The sequence below is a fragment of the Papio anubis genome, unplaced genomic scaffold (assembly GCF_008728515.1).
Source record: "Papio anubis isolate 15944 unplaced genomic scaffold, Panubis1.0 scaffold317, whole genome shotgun sequence".
Classification (NCBI taxonomy): domain Eukaryota; kingdom Metazoa; phylum Chordata; class Mammalia; order Primates; family Cercopithecidae; genus Papio; species Papio anubis.
The window spans coordinates 83,523-106,033 of record NW_022163292.1 but is presented as its reverse complement, the minus strand read 5'-3'; the positions used below and the strand labels follow the sequence as shown (position 1 = coordinate 106,033).

The following is a 22,511-nucleotide window of genomic DNA, read 5'->3' as shown; positions in this document are numbered from 1 at the left end:
TTAAAATATATATATATATTTAAATATATTTATGAAAATGTGGAAACTCTTGAGTGACCATATTTTTTATCTTAAAAAATAGAAATAATACTTTAAAAATGGTGAACAATTCTTGTATTTTAGAAACAAAGCCTCTCGATCATAATGCATTTATTATTATTATTATTTTTTTTTTTTTGAAATGGAGTCTTGCTCTGTTGCCCAGGCTGGAGTGCAGTGGCATGATCTCAACTCACTGCAACCTCTGCCTCCCAGGTTCAAGCTATTCTTTTGCCTCAGCCTCCCGAGTAGCTGGGACTATAGGCACCTGCTATCACACCCAGCTAATTTTTGTATTTTTAGTAGAGATTGGGTTTCACTATATTGGCCAAGCTGGTCTTGAAGTCCTGACCTCTTGGTCCACCTGCCTCAGCCTCTCAAAGTGCTGGGATTGTAGGTGTGAGCCACCACACCCGGCTTGCATTAATTTTTTTTTTAACAAATTTTTCTACTAAATTTCATTTGCCTTTTAAAAAAATTTAGGTTACCTAATCATAAAAATCTCTATTTCTCTATTTTGTTTTAAATACAGTCAATCTTTGTCCAGTTTTTATAGCAACGAGGATTTTCTGGCCTTGTGAAATGTATCGACATGATTCTTGTTCTACACTTTGGAACTGCTCATTACCATGTTGTATTATATTGTATTGTATTACACAGAATACTGTACAGAAATACATTCATCTCATTGCTGGTGGCACATCCTAACAGGGTGTTTTCCTCCCCAGCAGGACTCTGGACTGTCTTCACGCTAGGTGGTGTGGGCAGCAAAGCGACTGCCTCTCCAGAGCTTTCTTCCCCTCTGGCCAACCAGAGTCTCCTGCTTCTGCTGGTGTTGGCCAATCTGACAGATGCCTCAGATGCGCCAAACCCCTACAGACAAGCCATTATGTCCTTCAAGAACACACAAGGTTTGTGGTATTTTTTTCTCTAATATTCTTTGTAATGGGGAGAGTATTGCTTATTCTATGTTGTCTATTGTCTTGTAGTTTTGGAGATGAGTGTCCATTTGTATGTTTTCATATTGGTCATACATGAGAAAAACCTTAGCTTTTCCTGTCAATATTATCAGGAAGGTCAAGCAAATCCGAGAACAAGGCTGTGATCCTTTATATCTGTTTGAATTCGTATTTCTTTCAGGGATAACCAAACCAGCATGTGTTTAATTTGGGTCAGTCTGTACTACCTGTTAGGGGTAGGAATTAACCTGGAAAACCCAAATGCTAGGTTGTTTTAAATTTTCAGTTAAAGTCTGTGTTCTAGTTAGAGTTTTATAGAACTAAAAATTAGGTCTCAAAAAAAAAATTAGAGCACAAATCAGAAAACCTTTTTCTGTAGGGATTAGTGACTTTGTGGAGCCACATGTTCTCTCCTGCAGTCTCTTAGCCTTGCCGTTGTTGCATCAAAGCAGCCATAGGTACTATGTAAACAGGTTAGATGGCTGTGCTCCAGTAAATCTTAACTTCCAAACAAGGGGGGGTAGGCTGCCCATGAGCTGTGTAACTTGGTATTAATAACTCCTAAAGTAGAAGATGAGCATATCACTTCATGTTGAACCAGCATCTCTTCTCAAAAGGTTACATTCTAAAAGCAGGATTCCTGTAGTACAGTCAAGTGCTGCTCAGTGGCAGGGCTGTGTTCCATTAGGCAATTTTTTCGCTGCGTGACTATCATAGTGTACTTAGACAAACCTAGATGGCATAGCTGCTACACAACTAAGCTCTGTGGTGTAGCCTATTGCTCCTAGCCAACAAACCTGTTCAACATGATGATGTACTGAATACTGTAGTCAGTTGTAACACAGTGGTATTTGTGTATCTAGGCAATCTAAACCTAGAAAAGGTACAGTAAAAATGTGGTATAATCACATGGGATCACTTCAAATATGTGGTTTATCATTGACTGAAATGTTATTATGCAGCGCATAGCCAGATTCTCAAGACATTTCTAACACCAGTGTGATGAAGATGGGTGGGAAGTACAGTGATTGGATGGGAGCATTTGTAAGCCTTCTGATGCCCCGTGCCATGTTTCTTCCAGGTTATTCTGATACACATTTCTTATAGACGTGGCTAGATGTGCCCATTAATTGTGCCTCTGCCAATTCTGGTATTATTTGCAGCGTGTCCATTTGTGCTGCTCTAACAAAATACCTGAGACTCAATAACCTATAAAGAACAGAAATTTATTTCTCACAGTTCTGAAGCCTGGGAAGTGAATCTAAGATCCAGGCACTGGCAGGTTTGGTGTCTGGTGAGGGCTCAGTCTCTGCTTCCAAGATGGGTCCTTCTATCTGTGTCTTCACATGGCAGAAGGGAGTCAAGGGCTAAAAGAGCTGAATGCTATGTGGGCCCTCTTTTATATAGGCCTTCATCCTGTTGATGAGAGAGGGGCCCGTAGGACCTAATCACACTGTAAAGGCCCCACCTCTCAACTTTATTTCATTGGAGATTAAATTTCAACATGAATTGTGGAGAGAACATAAACTGTAACACGTTACAATGGGGAAATAATAACAATTTTATGAATTAAAAAATGAAAACTCCTGTATCTATTAGTATTTTTCTGTTCCCATTACTTACTCTTCTTGGTGACAGTATGACTTAATGGTTAAGAAAGCAAGTTTCAGAGTCAAGCATACCTGGCTTCACACCATACCTCTATCACTTCAGAGTGTGAGACCTTTGACAGTTTGCTTAATCTCAATTAGCTTCAAAAGCTTTGCCTATAAAATAGAGAAAATATCACCTAATAGTATTTGTATAAAGACCAAGCAAGGTAAGTCTTTAAAATGATTAGCCCAGATTTTGCAACAAAGCGGGTATTCAGTATATGGTATCTACTATGTTACTCTTGCTGCTCAGGCCAAATGTTGGTATTTAGGGCTGAACTTTGCTTGGGATGGTCACGGTTTGGGAGACCATTTAGTACAATGATGCAAAGTGTTGGCTTTAGGATGCTCATATCCATCAGGGCTGATCTTGGCAAAGTTACTTGATCCCTTTAAACATCTATTACATTCCTTGTAAAGCTGATCAGAATAATGACACGTTTGTTGTATGGGTTAAATAAGGGATAACATAAACAAAGTGTTTAGTATAACAGCTGGTTCATAGTATTTATTAGCTAGTAATGTATGTATGTTGTGGATACACACACACAACACACATATTCCCTTTGCAGTCAGGTATAATACACGTTGGTGAATTTGTTACTTTGCTTCAATTTTATAGAAGTGTAGTGTGTCTAGAATCTTCCACCAGTGAGCATTCTGTAGATTCCATAATATCTGCATACTCACGGCACATGGCAACACTTTCTTTTGCCATCCCTTGCAAAAATATAAAGCCAACCACAAAAAAAAAGAATTATTTTTATAAGTGTCAAAAATACAGTGTTAGTATTGAAAAAATAGCCTCTATTTCAAATGTAGAAGGAAAAGTGAGGGCACTGGATGGTAAAACTGAAGGCGTTTTGATGCATTCTCCTCACAAATGTAAAGCTTAGAAAGGAGAATCTGAGAGACAAGGACTGTGTTGGAACATATCTCTTTTTCCATAAGAGCACAGCTTTTAGGAATGTTAAAGCAAGTTATTTTGATGACTTTCTCTGAGTCTGTTGAACTTATCTTTATCTTCTTTGTTACTTCCTAACCTTGATTGCTTCAGTTTCTCAGCAAATCCAGTTAACTGTTGGAAAGGGCCTGTGTCGGTTTGGAATATCAAGAACTTTCCTAGTACAGGCTGTGATTTTTGCTTTTGATTGTTCCAGTGACTGTACTTAAAAAAAAAAAAAAAAAAAAAAAAAAGTTTCTTAGCAGTTGTAGTCAATTAGGTTTGCATTGGAGATTATATTTTATTTTATTTTTAAAAAAGTTATAGAAGTTTTCTGGTAGTTGTCTCAAGCTTGGTATGCTCTTTTGATTATAGAACCTAATGTTGAACGTACACAGATGGCCCCCAACCTGCAATGGCTGGACTTAGGATTTTTTGACTTTATGATGGTGCAAAAGCAATATAAATTCAGTACTGTATTTAATAAATTACATGAGATATTCAACACTTTGTTGTAAAATAGGCCTACTGTTACAGTTGGATTAATACAATTTAGAACTGTACACAAAAATAATAGCTTAGGCTAGGCTAGGCTAGGCTAAGCTATGATATTTGGTAAGTTAGGTTGTATTAAATGCATTTTTAACTTAGAATATTTTCAACTTACGATTAATTTATGGGAATATGATCCCATTGTAAGTTGAGGAACGTCTATACTGATTTTGGTGTAAGTGGATACTTCAGCCAAAATTTATTCATTTGAAGAAAATTAACCCAGCTTTAAAGGCAGTTGTTTTCTTTTTAATTCTATATTAAAAGAGAATTTTCTATTTTGTATAGAAATTCTATCTTTCTCTCTAGATGTTTTTTATTTAGGACTCATGATTATTTAGTTTCGGTAACAAAGTATTTCATCTTGAAGTCCTGGTTAAATTGTATTGATTGGAGAGCCTTTTGACTCGCTCATAATTCTGTTTATTTAAGTTCATGTTCTTAGAGCTGATTTATTTCAGCTACGTTAATGGGAAGATAGTAACAGAGTCAAACTATATGACTTAGTTTAGTTCTTTTTAAGGTAAATTTTTTTTTTTTTTTTTTTTTTTTGGAGACAAAGTCTCACTCTATCGCCCAGGCTGGAGTGCAATGGTGCAATCTCGGCTCGTTGCAACCTCCACCTCCCGGGTTCAAGCGATTCTCCTGCCACAGCCTCCTGAGTAGCTGGGATTACAGGCCCACACCACCACGCCCGGCTAATTTTTGTATTTTTAGTAGAGATGGGGTTTCACCATGTTGGTCAGCCTGGTCTCAAACTTCTGACCTTGTGATCCACCCATCTCGGCCTCCTAAAGTGCTGGGATTACAGGCGTGAGCCACCATGCCTGGACCTCAAGTAAATTTTGTATAAATTAAAATTTTGAATCTGAAATGTAATGACTTTCCATAAAATTAATGGGAATTGAGTTGTACACATTACTTTAACAATATTTTCATTTATATAAAGCACAGCTAGAAATTACTGATGTGCTGTTTTCTGTATTCCAGATAGCAGTCCTTTCCCCTCATCAATTCCACATGCCTTCCAGATCAACTTTAATAGTTTGTACACAGCTCTTTGTGAACAGCAGACATCTGATCAAGCAACTCTCCTCTTGTATACCTTGCTTCATCAAAATAGTAATATTAGAACATACATGTTGGCTCGCACAGACATGGAAAATCTTGTAAGTATCATACTAAACATTCCATGTGTTTGTATTTTATAATATTTTGAAGAAAAACTTCTTTTCCCAAGAGGGCAAGTTTATTTGCCTGGTTGCCACAAAGGTGATGATCAAGAAATTGATAGGGAGGTGTCACCAGACACAGACAGAGGGTAGGATCTTCTCCAGCATAAGACACAGCTCGTGTGGAGGGGGCCTCCCACAGCAGGACACAGCAACGTCCCTGGCTGACTTGACGCGCCTCCTTGTCCTTACCAGGATTCAGCCTGTTCAAGTCTTCCAAAAACCCTCTGCAATTCTCAAGGAGATTTTTAAATCATCTCAGTGCCTTCCATCTGCTAAGTGCCCGCCCACCAACTTCATGTTACTCATCACAGTTGCAGAATATTCCTGATGAGAATGCTGAAAGGAAAGTGATGTTTCAACTCAGCTGCTCAAATGTCCCATTCCCTCTGGCAGGCTTAGGCTTTAGGACTGTCTGAACTCACTCCCTGGAGTCTTATAGTCATTTTAAGGTACTTTTGTCAGATATCCCTTAAATTACACTATCCATCACTACATGAGTGAAATTAGTTCTCAAATTTTTGTTCATAGACAAAAACTCCTGTAAGCAATAATCGATTTCCTTTATGACTAATGTGCAAACATCAGTGTTTCTATGAGGGGCAGAGTAAGCTACCTCACCAAGGTGTTAATGTTGTTTGAAATACATAGTGTGTAGATAACTGTGGACCCTAATATACTCGTAAAAATGTGAACATTCCCGAAATAGCCGGTAGCTGCCTGACAGCAATGAAATGTTCCCTCTGCACCACTTTTTACAGATTGATAGCAGGATTCTCCCAGTATTTGGTTACCATTTTTTCAGTGTTCAATATAAAATACTGCATAAATAGTGAAGGAACACGGAATACTAGAATTCATTGAACATACTCTGCATCCAATTGACACTAAGAATGAAAAATGTGATGAAAGAGTGTCTCCACCTTAGGTCTAGGTGGGAAACATTGCTTAAATAGCAAATTGAGTATGAAAGTATACTGCTTATGTGAGTAAAATCCTGTAAAGAGAAGGTTTGTTTCCTGATGGGTGTGGATAGGCATAGAGACAATTCTGAGGATGATGTATTCTAAGGGAAATGTTGGCAATAAGCAGGAAACCTGTGACGTCACCTGTTTCAGAAAGTTGTATGGTAAGGATGCAGGTATATAAGATGGTGCAGAGAGCAGCTGTCTGTGTTTGATGACATACCCGGTGAAAGGTTAAAAGTTTTTGTGTTGTAGTTATTTTGGAGGGTGGTGTTTGTTTATTTGTTCTGGTTTTGTTGGATAATTTCTTAATTTATGCTCCATCTGTCCTTTTACCTTTCTTCTATAATAAATATGTTGAGGCTTTGATGAGAAAATATGTTATCAGTAGGAAATTTACTGTGCTGATCTGATTTTGTTATGGTTATCAATTTTTTTATTCTGCAGTCTTTGACATTAAGAAGGTAATGTTTGACGGATTACAGTGTTTCTAAGAAATACGTAATTGTGTGTAAATCCCATCAGGCTGGAGGCAGACCTCCCTCTGTTCAGCAACAGGTGTTGGCTGACTTGGATTCTTTCTGTTGATGGTCTGACTCACTACTGTTTGACTTGTTTTAACTCAAAACAAGTTAATTAATCTGGTATAACTTCTTATGGTACATTTTTAATTGGTATCTATTAGAATAACAATACAATGACTCGTGCATTTTCTTTTTGTGTCTCTGAATAGTGTCTAGGGCGAATCCAAGTGCCTGAATGTTAAAAATAGGGCTTAAGAGGGCATACTTTTTAGAAAAACTCATTATAGACATGAACACAATTTTTATATTTTATCACAAGCAAATGTTTAACAAGAAAAGTAGCTAGACTTTTAAGATAGTCATGATTCTTTTAGTTGTAACAGACCCATTTATGCCTAGCGTAAGCAAAAAGAAATGTATCTGTACAAATGAAAAATTTGTGCATTTTTTTTTGGCTTCAGTCATAGCTGGTTCTAGGGGCTAAATGTTGTTATCCAGGCTCGGCCTCTCCATCTTTTGCCTCTGCCTTTTATAGCTTTGGCCTTATTCTCAGGCACACACTTTCCAAGTGGGGAGACAGGTGGTCACCAGCAGCTCTCGACATATCATAAGCTAAAAAGAGGAAAGATTACACAACTACTTCAGAAATATTTCATGAAGGGCTCCAATAGTCTCTTCTTGGGTTGTGTATCCACTTATTTGACCAACGGAAGGAGGCGCAGTTAATGCTAAGCCACCATAGCCACAAAGGTAAAGGGAATTTCCTTAAGGAAGGGATCTTGGACAAATAATATATAGTCACTTCGACACTATATTGCTTGTAATTTCCTTAATCAGGGCATTATGAGTTAGTCACTCTTTTAATTTCTGTTTGTGTTAGTCCAGCAGAGATTCAGCTGGCATTTCCCTTAGGCCTCCAGCAGTCTTCTGCTTTTGGGTCAAGCCTTGAGCCTGCACAATATTGCAGACATGCAGCTCCTGTCATTTTGATACTTACTCATTTGAAACTTCACTGAAGAGACACTTAGAAAATGAGATTAAGATTTACAATGATATGCAGTCTAGGATTTATCATGAATTATAAAAGAAATGACATAGGATCTTTACATCTTGTTTTAGATGGACTAATAGTCCTTTATTTTCTGAGTGTGGTTTTTATATCAACATCAAAAAGGAAATTTTTTTTTTAGCCCTTTTCTTTTCCTTTTCATGCTAAGTTTCTTGAAAGCCACATTATTTGCCTTTACTTCTTGTGCACTTTTCTACCTGTTGTGATCTAACATTTGTTTCTACAACTTCCTCATCAGCAGCTCCTGATTGTTAGTAAATCTTTGGTCATGTTTCATCATTTTCTTATTTGACTGCATTGCTGCATGTGACACTGTTCATTTCTTTATTCTTTAAACCGCTGAATACCTATGTGTTAGTCAGTTCAGGCTTAGTCAGTTCAGAATTTACTCAGGCCTGACTGCTTTAACAAACATACCATAGACTGGTGCTTAAACAACAGAAAGTTATTTCTCACAGTTCTGTAGGCTGAGATTTCCAAGACAGAGATGTCAGCCCCCTTGGTGTCTGGTGCAGACCTGCTTATTGGTTTGTCAAGAGTCATCTACTTGCTGTGTCCTCACATGGCAGTGAGCAGAGGCAGGGAAGAAGCAAGCTCTCTCCTATCTCTTCTTATAAGGGTACTAATCCCATCATGAGTGCTCCACACCTGTTACCTAATCTCCTCGCAAGAGCCCCACCTCTTTATAGTGTCCCATTGGGGGTTAGGGTTTTAACATATGAATTTTGGGGGCCCAAACGTGTAGTTCATATATCTACAAACATATACCTTGGCTTTCTGATCATTTTACTCTGCTGGTTTTTCCACCTCTATGCCTACTGCTTTTCTCTCTCCTTTATGTGTTATTTTTTCTTGTCCTTAAATGTGTCCTGCTGCAGGGTTCTGTCCTTCTTTTTGTTTTTTCCCTGTACTTCTCCCTAAAACATCTAAGCAAATTCAGTTGTCATTTATATGTTGCCAGTGTATATGTTCCCATTTATATGTGCCATATATGTTCTGTTTTTGCAGCCCTGGTTGCCCATATCTCATATCCATGTATCCAGCTGCCCCAGACATTTCCCAGTGGCTGTCTCATAAACACCTTAAACCAAACATGTAAAAATTGGGTTCATTATTTTCCCTGCTCTTCCTTCTCTTACTCCTGTATTCTGTATCACAGTGAGCCATCCACAGAGTTAGCAAAAGCTTTGACTCTCCTGTTTCATTCCCCCATATCCAACCAAATCTTTTTTATTTTCTCTCCTTATTATCTTTGGAATATATTAGTGTTCTTTTTCCTCATTGCCATTCCTTTGGTTTAAGCGGCCTTCATCTCTTACTAAAACTATTGCAACATCTTTAACTGGTTTTCCTGCTTTCTGTCTTGCTATTCTTTAATATTATTTTCTATCCTGTTTCCAGAGTGAGTATATTAGAGTCAAATCTGATCATGTCACTTCTCTGCTTTTAAAGCCCTTTCATGGCTCCACAGTGTCCTCAGGTTTAAAGCGCTTCCTCTTAATGTGGCTAACAAGACATTTCATAATTTTGCCACAGCTTCCATTTTGGTTCTCATCTGTTTGCCATTATGTCCTTTTTATTCTTTATTTAATCATAATGAATTAATTTAATTTCTCTCAATCTGACCTATCTCCTAACTAAGTTTAGACTTGGTTTTCTCTCTAGAATACTTCTCCTTGAAATTTTCTCCCTTTTCCTCTTCTCAGACAACTCTTAGTAGTTTTTCAGATCTCAGTTTAAATAGTTCTTTCAGAATTAAAGTTGTTATAAAAGTAATTATATACCATACCCAAGTGGGATTTATCCGAGGAATGTAAACTTGATTGGACATCTGAAAGTCAGTTATTGTGATACATCATATCAAGAGTGAAAAACAAAAATCATATGATTATTTAAATAGATCCAGAAAAAGGCATTTGACAAAATCATCACTTTTTAATGAAATAAAAATATTTAACAAACTAGGAATAGAAGGGAACATCCTCAGATTAATAAAGGGCTTCTATGAAAACCCTACAGCTCACATCGTACTTAATGGTAAAAGACCATGTTGTCTTTCTCCCTAAGATCAGCCACAAAACAAGGATGTCTGCTTTTGCCATTTCATTCAACATTTTACTGGAGATTCTAGCCTGGGCATTTGATTAAGAGAAAGAAATGAAACACATCTAGATTGGAAAGCAAGGTGTAAAATTATCTGTATTTGCAGATGACATTATCTTATATATAGAAAATCCTAAGGAATCCACTGAAAAACTCTTAGAATTAATAGATGAGTTCAGCAAAGTTGCAGGATACTGGATCAGTATAAAACGTCAATATGCAAAAAATTGTATTTTTATATATGAGAAATCCCAAAATGAAGTTAAGAAAATAGTTCTGTTCATAATAGCATCAGAAATTTAACAAGAGAAGTACAAAACTTACACTCTGAAAACTACAAAATATTATTGAAAGAAATGGGAAAACATATATTCATTGATTGCAACATAAAAAAATAGAGATAGGGTCTTGCTATGTTGCCCACGCTGGTCTTAAACTTCCGACCTCAAGCGATCCTCCCACATTGGCCTCCTAAAGTGCTGGGATTACAGGCGTGAGCCACCATACCCAGCCCTGATCACAGTACTTAACATCGTTAAGATGGCAGTATTCCCCAGACTGACATACACATTGAGCACAATACCTATTAGAATCCTAGTTGACTTCTTTATAGAGATTGACAAGATTGTTTAAAAATCCATATAAAATTACAAAGGACCAAGAATAGCCAAAACAATCCTGAAAAAAAACAAATTTGGAGGACTCATACTTTCTAATTTCAAAACTTATTATAAAGCAACACTAATCAATACAGTGTGGTACTGGCACAAGGATAGACGTAATACATCAATGGAGTTGAACTGAGAATCTAGAAATAAACCCATATACCTATCATCAACTGATTTTCAGCCAGGGTGCCAAGACCAATGTGGAAAGAATAGGTTTTTTCAACAAATGGTACTGGTGCAATTGTGTAGTCACTTGCGAAAGGATAAAGTTGGGCTTTTGCTTCACCCCATATACAAAATTAATTCAAAATGGGTCAAAGGCCTAAAAGAGCTAAAACTGTAAACCTCTTAGAAGAAAATGGGGGTAAATCTTTATGACCTTGGATTTGGCAAATGACTGTTAGATATAACAACAAAAGCATGAGCAACAAAAGAAAAAATAGGTAAATTGAACTGCATCAAAATAAAAACGTTTGTGCTTCAAAGGACCATCAAGAAAGTGAAAAGACAGCCTACAGAATATGAGAAGATATTTGCAAATCACTTATCTGGTAAGGAACTGTATCTATAATATATAAAGAACTTTTTAAACCCAATAGTAAAAGGACAACCCAATTGCAAAATGGATGAAAGATCTGAGTAAGCATTTCTGCAAGGAAGATATACAAATAGCTAGTAATACACATATGAAAAAAACAAACTTGACATTATTAGTCATCAGGTAAGTGTAAATCAAAACCACAGCAAAATACCACTTTACTCCCACTATGATGCCTAGAATAAAATGTTAGTTAATAAGAAGTGAGGATGTGGGGAAATCTAATCTCTCATACACTGTTGGTGGAAATGTAAAATGGTGCAATGGCTTTGAAACAGTCTGGCAGTTCCTGAAACAATTAAATAGTTACCATATGATCCAGCAATTCCAAGGCTAGATATATACCCAAGAGAAATGAGTATACGTCTTCAGGAAAACTTGTAAAGGAATGTTTATAGAAGCATTGCTCATAATAGCAAGAATGTGGAAACAGTTCAAATGTTAGTAAACAGAAGAATGGATAAATGAAATGTGATATGTTTATGCAATGAGATATTATTTGACATAGAAAGGAATGAGACTCTGATACATACTGCAACATGGATGAACCTTGGTAACATGTTCAGTGAAATAAGGTAGTCACAAAAATCTACGTAGTCTATGATTCTATTCATACAGACGTCCAAATTAGGGAAATCTATAGAGACAGAAAGTGGTTCCTTTGGGCAGGCTACATAGGGGACTGGAGGAGGTGATAGTTAAAGGGTATGGGGTTTCTTTTTGAGGTAATGAAATTTTTTAAGTTGCCTGTGGTGATGGTTACACATATTTGTTAACATATGGCAAACCATTGAATTATGCACTTTGAATGGATTGTATGGTCTGTAAATTGTGTCTCAATACAGATATTTAAAAGAATGAAGTACTATTCTGACATAGTCTCATTGGACCCGTTACTTACTCTTACATTATTATTTCTTTGAATATACCATTTGCTTGTGTATCTTGTCTGGTAAAGCACAGAGTCGCAATATTTTCAGTGCTCTGGTGATATTAGGTACTGTAGGTAAGATGTGCTTTCTACAGGTGTAGCCAAAAAAAAAAAAAAAAAAAGAACATGGCATAAAATATGGTCATATGTTGCTTAATGTGGGGAGTCATTCTGAGAAATTTGTTTTATTAGGTGATTTTGTCATTGTGCAAATATCATAGAGTGTACTTATACAAATCTAGATCGTATAGCCTAACTACACACCTAAGCTTTATGGTGTAACCTATGGCTCCTAGACCATAAACCTGTACATCATGTAACCATACTAAATACTGCAGGCATTTGTAACACAATGGCATTTGTGTATCTAAACATAGAAAGGGTACAGTAAAAATATGGTGGTGTAATCTTATGAGACTATACAACCACAGACTCTTACATGTGATCTGCCATTAATGGAAATGTTATGTGGCGTATTGAAAACTCCAGAATCAGAATTAACAAATGTTGAGTTAAATGACCATAAAATGTAACTGTGCTTACTAGGTAATGTGGAATGTGAGTACAATGTATTATGTTTGACACAATGTCAGAAGAAACTCCAAAGACAAGAATGCCTGGGAAAAGAGAAAGAGCAATGACTACTTGGTAACTGGTACACTTCGTTCCTGGAATTTAATAGTGCTCATGCACTGAACTTCATAATTTAGAGGAAGTTTTAGCTACAACTTATAAAAGAACAAAACACACCAGTGCCACATTTTAAAACCTTCCTGCAATAGGTGTGCCTGTCAAAAACACGTATGCCCCAGTGTGCGGCATACCAGCCTGTGCTTTAGGGACTTGTATGTGTAAACAATTTACTCATTACATGTATTGTCTGATTTAGATGATAGATTTTTTTTTTTTTTGGCCTATTTTCTAGCATTCAGTGGATAGTGTTCATGGTTGTTTCCTATGAGACATGCTGTATAGTCTGCCCATCTTTAATAAATAATTTCAGTAACCTCCTTACTTTAGTAAAGAAGGAACAAATAGAAGGTGTCAATGATTTGAAATAAGCACAATTGTAAACGGCATTTTGAAATGAAATGTTTGATGGATACACTGAAGAGCAGATCTTAATACATATGTTGAGAAAATGCACCTTGGGTTCCAAGAGTATGTTTAATTATGTATTTATTTAAAATATATTTCTTGAAATATATTTTTTACTTATTAGCTTTAAAAAAGTGATGCTAAGCACATAAAACGTTAACTTGTGAGCAGCTGTGCTCTCCCCACTACTGCTACTTTTTGGTTAAGTTGGGAGAAGGCAATGTGACTTCTTAAAATCTTCCAAACAAACCTCGAGCCTAAATGGTCCTTGCAGATCCAACCTTTATGTTGATTGGACCTTAAGAGACCTTCACAGAGTTAGTGATGATTTTCTCCACTGGCATCTTAATAGCTAAGATACATTTGGAAAATACATTCAGTCAGAAGGGAGTTTATATGGTTTTTTCCTCTAATGAACAATACAGCTATGATATTAAAGCAGAGTACAAAAGTGTAAAGATTTAAAACATGTGGATTTATAATGAAGTACTGAAATAGTCAATTATAATTTTTATTCTCTAGGTTTTACCCATTCTTGAGATTCTGTATCATGTTGAAGAAAGGAATTCACACCATGTGTATATGGCCCTTATAATATTGTTGATCCTTACGGAAGATGATGGCTTCAACAGATCCATTCATGAAGTGGTAAGTTACCATGACTTGGATTAGAGTTAGAGTTACAGAACACACATGTCCCTGCATAAGATTTACTACAGTCTTTACATTTCTTTCTGGTAGATTTTCCTGTGAGAACCTGCATTAGAAATGTTATGTCTTTCTTCAGATTTTTGAAGTGGTGCTTTTTTTTTTTTTTTTCCAGAATGACTATTAACCACTATTAAAAACTCTCTCAAAATGGTTCTTTGGTAATTGATACAAATGATTTTGCTGCTACTGGGTTCATTTTTCTTCACTATTTCATTTCCACTTTTTCATTGTGGCAGAAATTGTCAAACAGGTTTGCTTCATGCATGCAGAATTAGAGAAGAAAAAGGGACCAAAATGGGAGAAGTTTGAGAAATCCATTGTTTTACATGTATTTTTTAAAGAACATAACATAATTTAACTCTTTAAATTTTGGTCCTGTTGGAGAGTTTTATTCCCAAACTGGTTTTATCTTCTTTCTTTGGCATTTTTTAATTTTATTTTTTGCATCAGAGTAATACACATAAATAGTTTTAAAACTTACATGGAAGTACGAGGTTTTAATGAAAAATAACAGACCCATGTTCACCCTGTTTCTGATTCCCGTTCCTCTAAGGGAAGTGCTTTCAGTTCTGTCCATGTTTCTAAATAACATGCTTATATTGTGATTTCTTGATTTCAGTTGTAGATATTAACTATTATCTCCCTAAGATGGAAGATAGTCATTGATTCTTCCTGCATACCACATGTGTTCCCTCTGGGTTCCCAGCACGCTTGCCAGCACACAGACTTTTTCCTTTTTCCATCTTATTACCATTTTTGGTTAACTCAGATTTTACATTATTATTTTAGATGTTATTTTTAGTTTGTGTACTGTAGGATAATTGCATTTCCTTTCTTGAACATGTCTTACCATTTCTGTAGCACATCATTGCCCTGTTTTTTATTTGTGTACTAATACACTGATTCTACCCCCGGTACTTCAACAGAACTGAAAATTTGCTCAAAATATATTCAAACTTACTGAGTTTTCTTTTTGGACTCCTGTCTTTGCTGGAGCGTCTGGTGGCTCTGGTTGATCTGTTCATCTGTAGGAGTAAGCACTAAGAAGTCGATTGGAAGTCCTGTGTGTGGGCAGGTCTGTCTTACTGTACCTTGTTGTACATAGTCTCTTTCTCTGGGACTCTGTCCCTGCAGGCCATTTTTTGGGTAGATTGTTTTTGATTCTTCCAGTCTCCTTGCTAGGGGGTCTATAGGAGAAGGGGGCAGGGCTTTTACTCTTTATAAGGGTACAGACACTTTGTTTTCTCCTCATTTTCAGTAGGGCTTTTATATTATCTTTACTGCTCTCTAATGTTCCCTTAAGTCATGTTTTTGCCTCTTACATAGTATGACCATAATTTCAACTAAGATTTAAGGAATCTTGACCATTGTGGAAGGAGTATAAAACATAGAAATTTATTTTTTGTGTGTATATTTAAGGTATACAGCTTGATGTTTTGATATATTAATACATGTACACAGAGAAATGGCTACTATAGTCAAGTAAATTAGCATATCCATCATCTCACATAATTACCCCCTTTATTGTTTGTGGCAAGAGCAGTGATACTCTCCTTTAGCAAAAATCCTGAATACAGTACAATATCATTAACTGTAGTCCTCATATTCTGCACTAGATCTCTAGACTTCATCCTATAGACCTGCAACTTTGACCTATATCTCCCCATTTTCTCACATCCACCCCCGGTACCCATTGTAATATCCTCTATCTCTGTGTATTTGACTTTTTAAAAAGGTATTCCACATATATGTGAGATCATGAAGTATTTTTCTTTCTCTGGTTTATTTCACTTAGAATAATCTCTTCCAGGTTTACCTATGTTGTGCCAAATGTCGGTGTCTTCTTTTTTAAGGCTGAATAATATTCCTTTGTTTATACAACCATGCACTACTTAACAATTGGGAGGCATTGTGAGAAATGTGCCCTTAGGTGATTTTATCATTATGTGAAAACTGTAGAGTGTGATTACACAGCCAAGATAGTGTAGCCTACTACACGCCTAGGCTGTGAGGTATAGCCTGTTGCTCCTGGCCACAAACCAGTACAGCATTGTTACTGTATACTGTAAGCAGTTGTAACACAATGGTAAGTATTTGTTTAAACATAGAAAAGCTACCATAAAAATACAGTATAAAAGATTTTAAAAGGCACACCTGTATAGGGCACTTACCATGAATGGAACTTGCAGGACTGGAAGTGGCACTGATTGAGTCAATGAGTGAGTGGTGAGTAAATGTGAAGGACCAGGACATTGCTGTATGCTATTGTAGACTTTATAAACACTGGACACTTAGGCTACACTACATTTATAAAAAATATTTTTCTTTAATAATCAATTACCCTTAGCTTACTGGAACTTTGTTACTTTATAAAGTCACCACAAACACATGAATAGTGTGTTGTGCTACAATGGCTACAACATCTAGGTGATAGGAATCTAGTTATAATCATCTGGGACCTTCTTTATATATGCGGTCTGGCATTGACCAAAACATGTTATGTGGCAAATGACTACATACTACAGTTTCTTTATCCATTTGTCTGTCGACGGACTCTCTGGCTATGTCTGTGTCTTGGCTGTTCTGAATAGTGCTGCAGTGAACGAGGGAGTGCAGTTATCTTTATAGGTGGTGATTTCATTTTCCTTATGCCCAGAAGAGGAACTGTGAGATGATACACTAGTTCTATTTTTAATTTCTTTAAGAATCTATATACTGTTTCTCACCTTGGTGGCTCCAATCTACATTTCCACCAACAGTGTGCAAGGGTTCTGTTTCCTGCATCCCCTCCCGTACTTGTTATCTCTTGTCTTTTTCATAATGACTATCCACACTGGTGTGATGGTTTTGATTTGCATTTCCCTGATAATTAGTGATTTTGAGCACATTTTCATATACTTGTTGACCATATTTATGTCTCGAGAAATGTCTATTCAGGTCCTTTGCCCATTTTTTAATGGGGTTATTTGTTTTTCTGCTATTGAGTTGTGTGAGTTCTTTATGTATTTTAGATACTAGCCTTTTATCAGATATATGCTTTGCAAACATTTTATATCAATTCAGAGGCTGCTTTTTCATTTTGTTGATTATTTCCTTTGTTGTATAGAAGCTTTTTAGTTTAATATAATCCCATTAATTTATTTTTACATTTGTAGCCTGACCTTTTGTTGTGAACATAGAAATTTCTTGGTTCTTGTTTTCAGTAAAATACTGTGAGAAGTAATATTTTCACTGATTTACTCAACTTTTTAAATAAATTAAAAATCAATACGATTTTTAAAAACATCTTACAATTGAAGTATAATATGCATATAAAACACACAAATTTTAAAGGAAAACTAATGAAAATTACCTTCTATATTTGTGTCATTACCACCCAGATAATTATTTGCTTCTGCAGCAGCAATAACAAAATAATCAGAACAAGAAGAAGTAAGCACACAAAAAACTTTGAAGCAAACATGACAAAGATGTTAATTTTTGGCATAATTCATATGTGGGTATACTGTTTATTGTGCTATTTTCTATACTTTTCTGTATCCTTATTCTATAAATAAAACACTTTCAAGTTAGCAGAGAATTTTGCCTTAAAATTAAACTTCACTGACTGCCAAAACAGGGTTGGTAAGACAGGGGAAAGTTCAGTTCACATTCAAGTTCAGTTCCATTGGATTTCAGGATATTTTAGATGACATTTCAAATTCAAATACTGAAACACTTGTTCTTTTTCTCTAGAATCTGACTTTCTTGTTGATCTCCATTTATTTTGGTCCCTTCCCTTTTCATATGTAATATAGAAAAGCGTAAGTTCAAATGTTTTACCAGGTTTCTCTACATGGAATCATTAGTGTGAACCTACTTGCCTATGAAATATATACTGTTATCTCATTTTGATTTGAATTTGCATTTCTTAATACCCAATGATACGGAGAATTTATTTTTAATGTGCTTTTTATGTGCATATATATTTTTTTGCTATTTTTTAAATTATCTTTTTTATTTTGAAATGATTGTAGATTCACATGCAGTTTTAAGAAAAATAAGAGAGACCTCATGTACCCTTAACAGTTTTCCCCAATGGCAACTATAGTTGTAAAACTGTAGTTCAGTATCACAGCCAAGATATTTGATATTTTTGTTTGTTTGTTTGTTTGTTTGAGACATAGTCTCGCTTTGTCTCCTGGGCTGGAGTGCAGTGGCAGGATCTCAGCTCACTGCAACCTCCACCTCCTGGGTTCAAGCGATTCTCATGCCTCAGCCTCCCGAGTAGCTGGGATTACAGGCACACGCCATCATGCCTGGCTAATTTTTGTATTTTTTATTAGAGACAGGGATGTTTCACCATGTTGGCCAGGCTGGTCTTGAACTCCTGACCTCGAGTGATCCAGCTGCCTCAGCCTCTGAAAGTGCCAGGATTACAGGTGTGAGCCACCACGCCCAGCCTGACATTGATACACTTTAAGGTATAGAACATTTCTGTCACCACAGCATTATATACCTCATCTTGCTCTTGAATAGCCATACCCCCTTTTAAAAACTTGGCTAATCTTATTATTGAGATGTAAGAATTATTTATTCTGGATCATTTGCTTTTTTATATTCTAGTTTGTTAATGTAGTAAATTATACTGATTATTGAGAATTATACTGATTGTTGAATATTAAATCAACTTTGCATCCTGGAGTAAACTGTGCTTGGACATGACATGTTTTGAAATGTATTTTCATATACAGTCTGGTTAAGTTTTGAGCTTTGTGTTTTCTGAGGAATTTGTACATTTCTTTTAAGGTAATGAATCTATTACAATAAAATTGTTCATAATATACTCTTATTACCTCTTCTTTTTTTTAAAAAAAGTTACCTTTTAATGTCTGTACTAGCCAGAGAGATTACCCCTCAGTCTTCATGCTGATGTGTCTATTCTCTTCTTTATCTTTCTAACTTTTTTAAAAAGTTAAAAAAACTTTAAAGAACTAACTTTGATTCTATTGATTTTTTTCCTCCATTTTTTGTTTTCTATTTTAATTACTTATGCTCTTTATTATTTATTTTCTACTGCTTACTTGAGCCTCAATTTGCTTTTTTTTTTTCTTCCAACGTTTCTTAAGGTAGAAGCTTAGACCTTTGATTTTATATTCTTCTGCTTTTCCACTGTAAGCAAAATGTATGAAAATGGTTTTCAGACTTTGGACAATAGGAAGCACAGGAGAGTAATGCTAGAAATAAAAAAATGTATTTAACAGTAATTATTTTTAAGAATTTGAAAATACATTAAAGTCAAACTTTATCACTGCCACCTAAGATGTGAATACCTTAGCTTAAGACAAATTATTATACTGTTTTAGTGTAAATGATCATACTCATTCATTTACTAGAAATTAGAACTATTAACATTGGGTGAACATCATTTTCAGAAAATTTTCTTCTTTTTATTTAAGTTGAGACAGGGTCTCACTCTTGCCCCCATGCTAGAGTGCAGTGCTGCAATCACTGTTCACTGTAGCCTCGACTTTCTGGGCTCAGGTGATCTTCCTACCTCAGCCTCCTGAGTAGCTGGGACTGCAGGTGCATGCCACCATGCCCAGCAAATTTTTGTTTCTGTGGAGATGGGTTTCGCCATGTTGCCCAGGCTGGTCTCTAACTCCTGGGCTCAAATGATTTGCCTATCTCAGCCTCCCAAAGTTTTGTGATTACAGGCGTGAGCCACCACACCAGACCTTCATTATACAATATATTTTTAAATATTCGTATATGGTGAAGAAAAGAGATTTTGGAAAGATAAGATGTTAGAATCATTGTTTAGTTATTTTAAATCCATGTTGCAGCTGTAGAGAGAATCAGTGTATTTCTTAATGAGAAACATGAGAACATTATTAATTCCACACTTCTTTTCATCTCTTTCTTCCAATTTTTTGTTAGTTTAATTATTTAATTTTGTAAAAATTTTTTTTGAGACAGTCTCACTCTATTGCCCAGGCCAGAGTGCAGTGGCGTAATTTTGGGTCACTGCAACCGCCGCTTCGCAGGTTTATGCAATTCTCGTGCCTCAGCCTCCCAAGTAGCTGGGATTACAGGCAAGTGCCACCACTCCTGGCTAATTATTTTTTTAGATTATTCAAAACTTACAACATTTCCATTCTGTTTTGTAACTCAAATTGCCAAAATTGCCTAATACTGATTTTATTGAATGTGTGGTCTACCATCAACCCTTTTACCATAGTTTAGTTTCTGTGTTCCTGAGTTCTTTGTTTTTATTCATCTTGTATATGTCTGGCTTTTGTTTGCAATTATTTTCTTCACAGAATATTTCTGTGGCATATTTTATTCACCTTCTCATGTTTGAAAATGTCTGAAGGTTTTCATTTTCTCTCCCACACGTCTTTCCACTATTTAGTTGGAAGAAGAAACAAATAAATAAACCTACCAAACTTGTTTCTCTCTCTAGATTTGGGGATTTTCATCAGAATTTTCAGGATTTTGTCAGTTTTTCCAAGGGACTGCTACAAGGTAAGGCAGGATTCAGTCAGGCATGTTCTTCTTGACCCTGCTCTAGGGTTTTCTCCCTTATCATCCGTCATGGACCCCAGTACACCTAAGACTGTGTGCTTGGGCTCATAGAAGCATTGTTTTTTTACCACATGTTAACATGGGACAGCCTGTAATTTACAGCATATATATTGTTTTTTTTCTTTTTATTTTGAGATTGAGTCTCGCTCTGTCGCCCAGGCTGAAGTGCAGTGGCATGATCTGGGCTCACTGCAAGCTCCGCCTCCCGGATTCACGCCATTCTCCCACCTCAGCCTCCCAAGTAGCTGGGACTACAGGTGCCTGCCACCACGCCTGGCTAATTTTTTGTATTTTTTTAGTAGAGACGGGGTTTCACCGTGTTAGCCAGGATGGTCTCGATCTCCTGACCTCGTGATCTGCCTGCCTCGGCCTCCCAAAGTGCTGGGATGACAGGAGTGAGCCACCATGCCCGGCCTGCACATATATTGTTTGGTGAGATTGTTTAAGGACTGTATATACTTTGTTCACTCCCACATAGGCCTAGGATTAGTATATTTGGTACTACTAATTCAGTAAGCATTTAATGAGCATGTACCGCCTCTCATACCTGTGGTAACGGTTAAATGAATTTTAACCGTCACTTTTTTAGTTTAGCTCCTAGTTTTAACTTGCCAGATAAGTCATGTGCTTTTATTCTCTTCTCCAGATTATAGAGGTGTGGTAGACTTTGAGGATATTAAGTTTGGGCTCTAGTCTATTTGTTCAATGTACTGCTCTTCTAAGGCAAAACTTTAAAATTGTGATTTCACAATTTCTACCTATTTCCATGCCTAGAGATATGACACATTTATTCCTTTTGGTATTTTTTCTCTTTTCTAGCCCTCTTCTTGTCAAGCATGGACTTGCTTATACCTAACACAAAGTATTGGATAGAAAAATGGGTAAAATAATAGAAAAACAGAATAGAGACCCTGAACAGTAATCATCGTTCAACCTGATGCTTCATCAGGATTGTGCCAATTAAAGCAACTGAAATATTCTGTGCCTGTCAGAGTAGCAAAAACGACAAAATCTGATATATCAAGAGTTGGTGATGTTTTTGTTACTGTGAGGTTGATGAAAGAAAAAAGAATTGGTGAGGATATAGAGAAAAGGGACTCTCATATGCTGGTAGTGGTAGTACAAATTGGTAGAACCACTTTAGAGAGGAATTTGTCCTCTCAAATTCCTCAAATTATATACAGAAATAAATACTACACCTCTCAGAAATTCCATTTCAAGGTTATGTTTTAGGAAGAGCTTCATAGATCACGAGAACATATTTGAAAGAATTTTCATTGTAGTATTGGGAGAGCAGATAATGTAAATGAAATATTGTAAAGCAGCTAGAATGAATGCATAGAGCTACATGTATTGATAATAATAAAACTCAAAAAAAAAAAAAAAAAAGCCTATCCAATTTCGGGATAGTGGCTGCCTCTAGGGAGGCAGGTTATCAGTGTAGAACAATGAGGAGGCTTCAGGTACTTTAGAAGCAAGAATACTAACATTTGATAAATCTAGGTGATGGATACAGTGGTGGTCTCTATACCAGGCTAATCAATCAAACTTTCTATCCTCATAGAAGTCTTCTATGACTGTACTGTGCAGTATGCTCACACTTGAAATGTAGCTAGTATGGCTGAGGAATCGATTTTACTTCTATTAAATTTTAATTTAAATATCCACTTGTGGCTAGTGCCACTATGTTGGACAGTGCTGCTCTGTGCTTTTTAGTGTGTTAACACAGTTAATGGTAACTATACTTTTTGTTTTTGTTTTTGTTTTTTGTGATGGAGTCTAGCTCTGTTGCCCACACTAGAGTGCAGTGGCGCGATCTCGGCTCACTGCAACCTCTACCTCCCAGGTTCAAGCAGTTCTCTGCCTCAGCCTCCCAAGTAGCTGGGATTACAGGCACCTG

The 22,511-nt window shown here is 36.3% G+C and overlaps 1 protein-coding gene across 1 annotated transcript in view; it reads left to right on the top strand.

Annotated features, from left to right (window-relative positions):
- Positions 1 to 616: 616 nt before the first annotated feature.
- The window catches only part of LOC116273024 (dymeclin-like), a 68,521-nt gene continuing 46,626 nt past the window's right edge, over positions 617 to 22,511 (top strand). Inside the window, exons 1-3 of the mRNA XM_031661968.1 lie at positions 617 to 950; positions 5,136 to 5,314; positions 13,856 to 13,981. Coding sequence (XP_031517828.1) covers positions 632 to 950; positions 5,136 to 5,314; positions 13,856 to 13,981 — 624 coding nt within the window. The 5' untranslated portion in view covers positions 617 to 631. The remainder of the gene's footprint in view (positions 951 to 5,135; positions 5,315 to 13,855; positions 13,982 to 22,511) is intronic.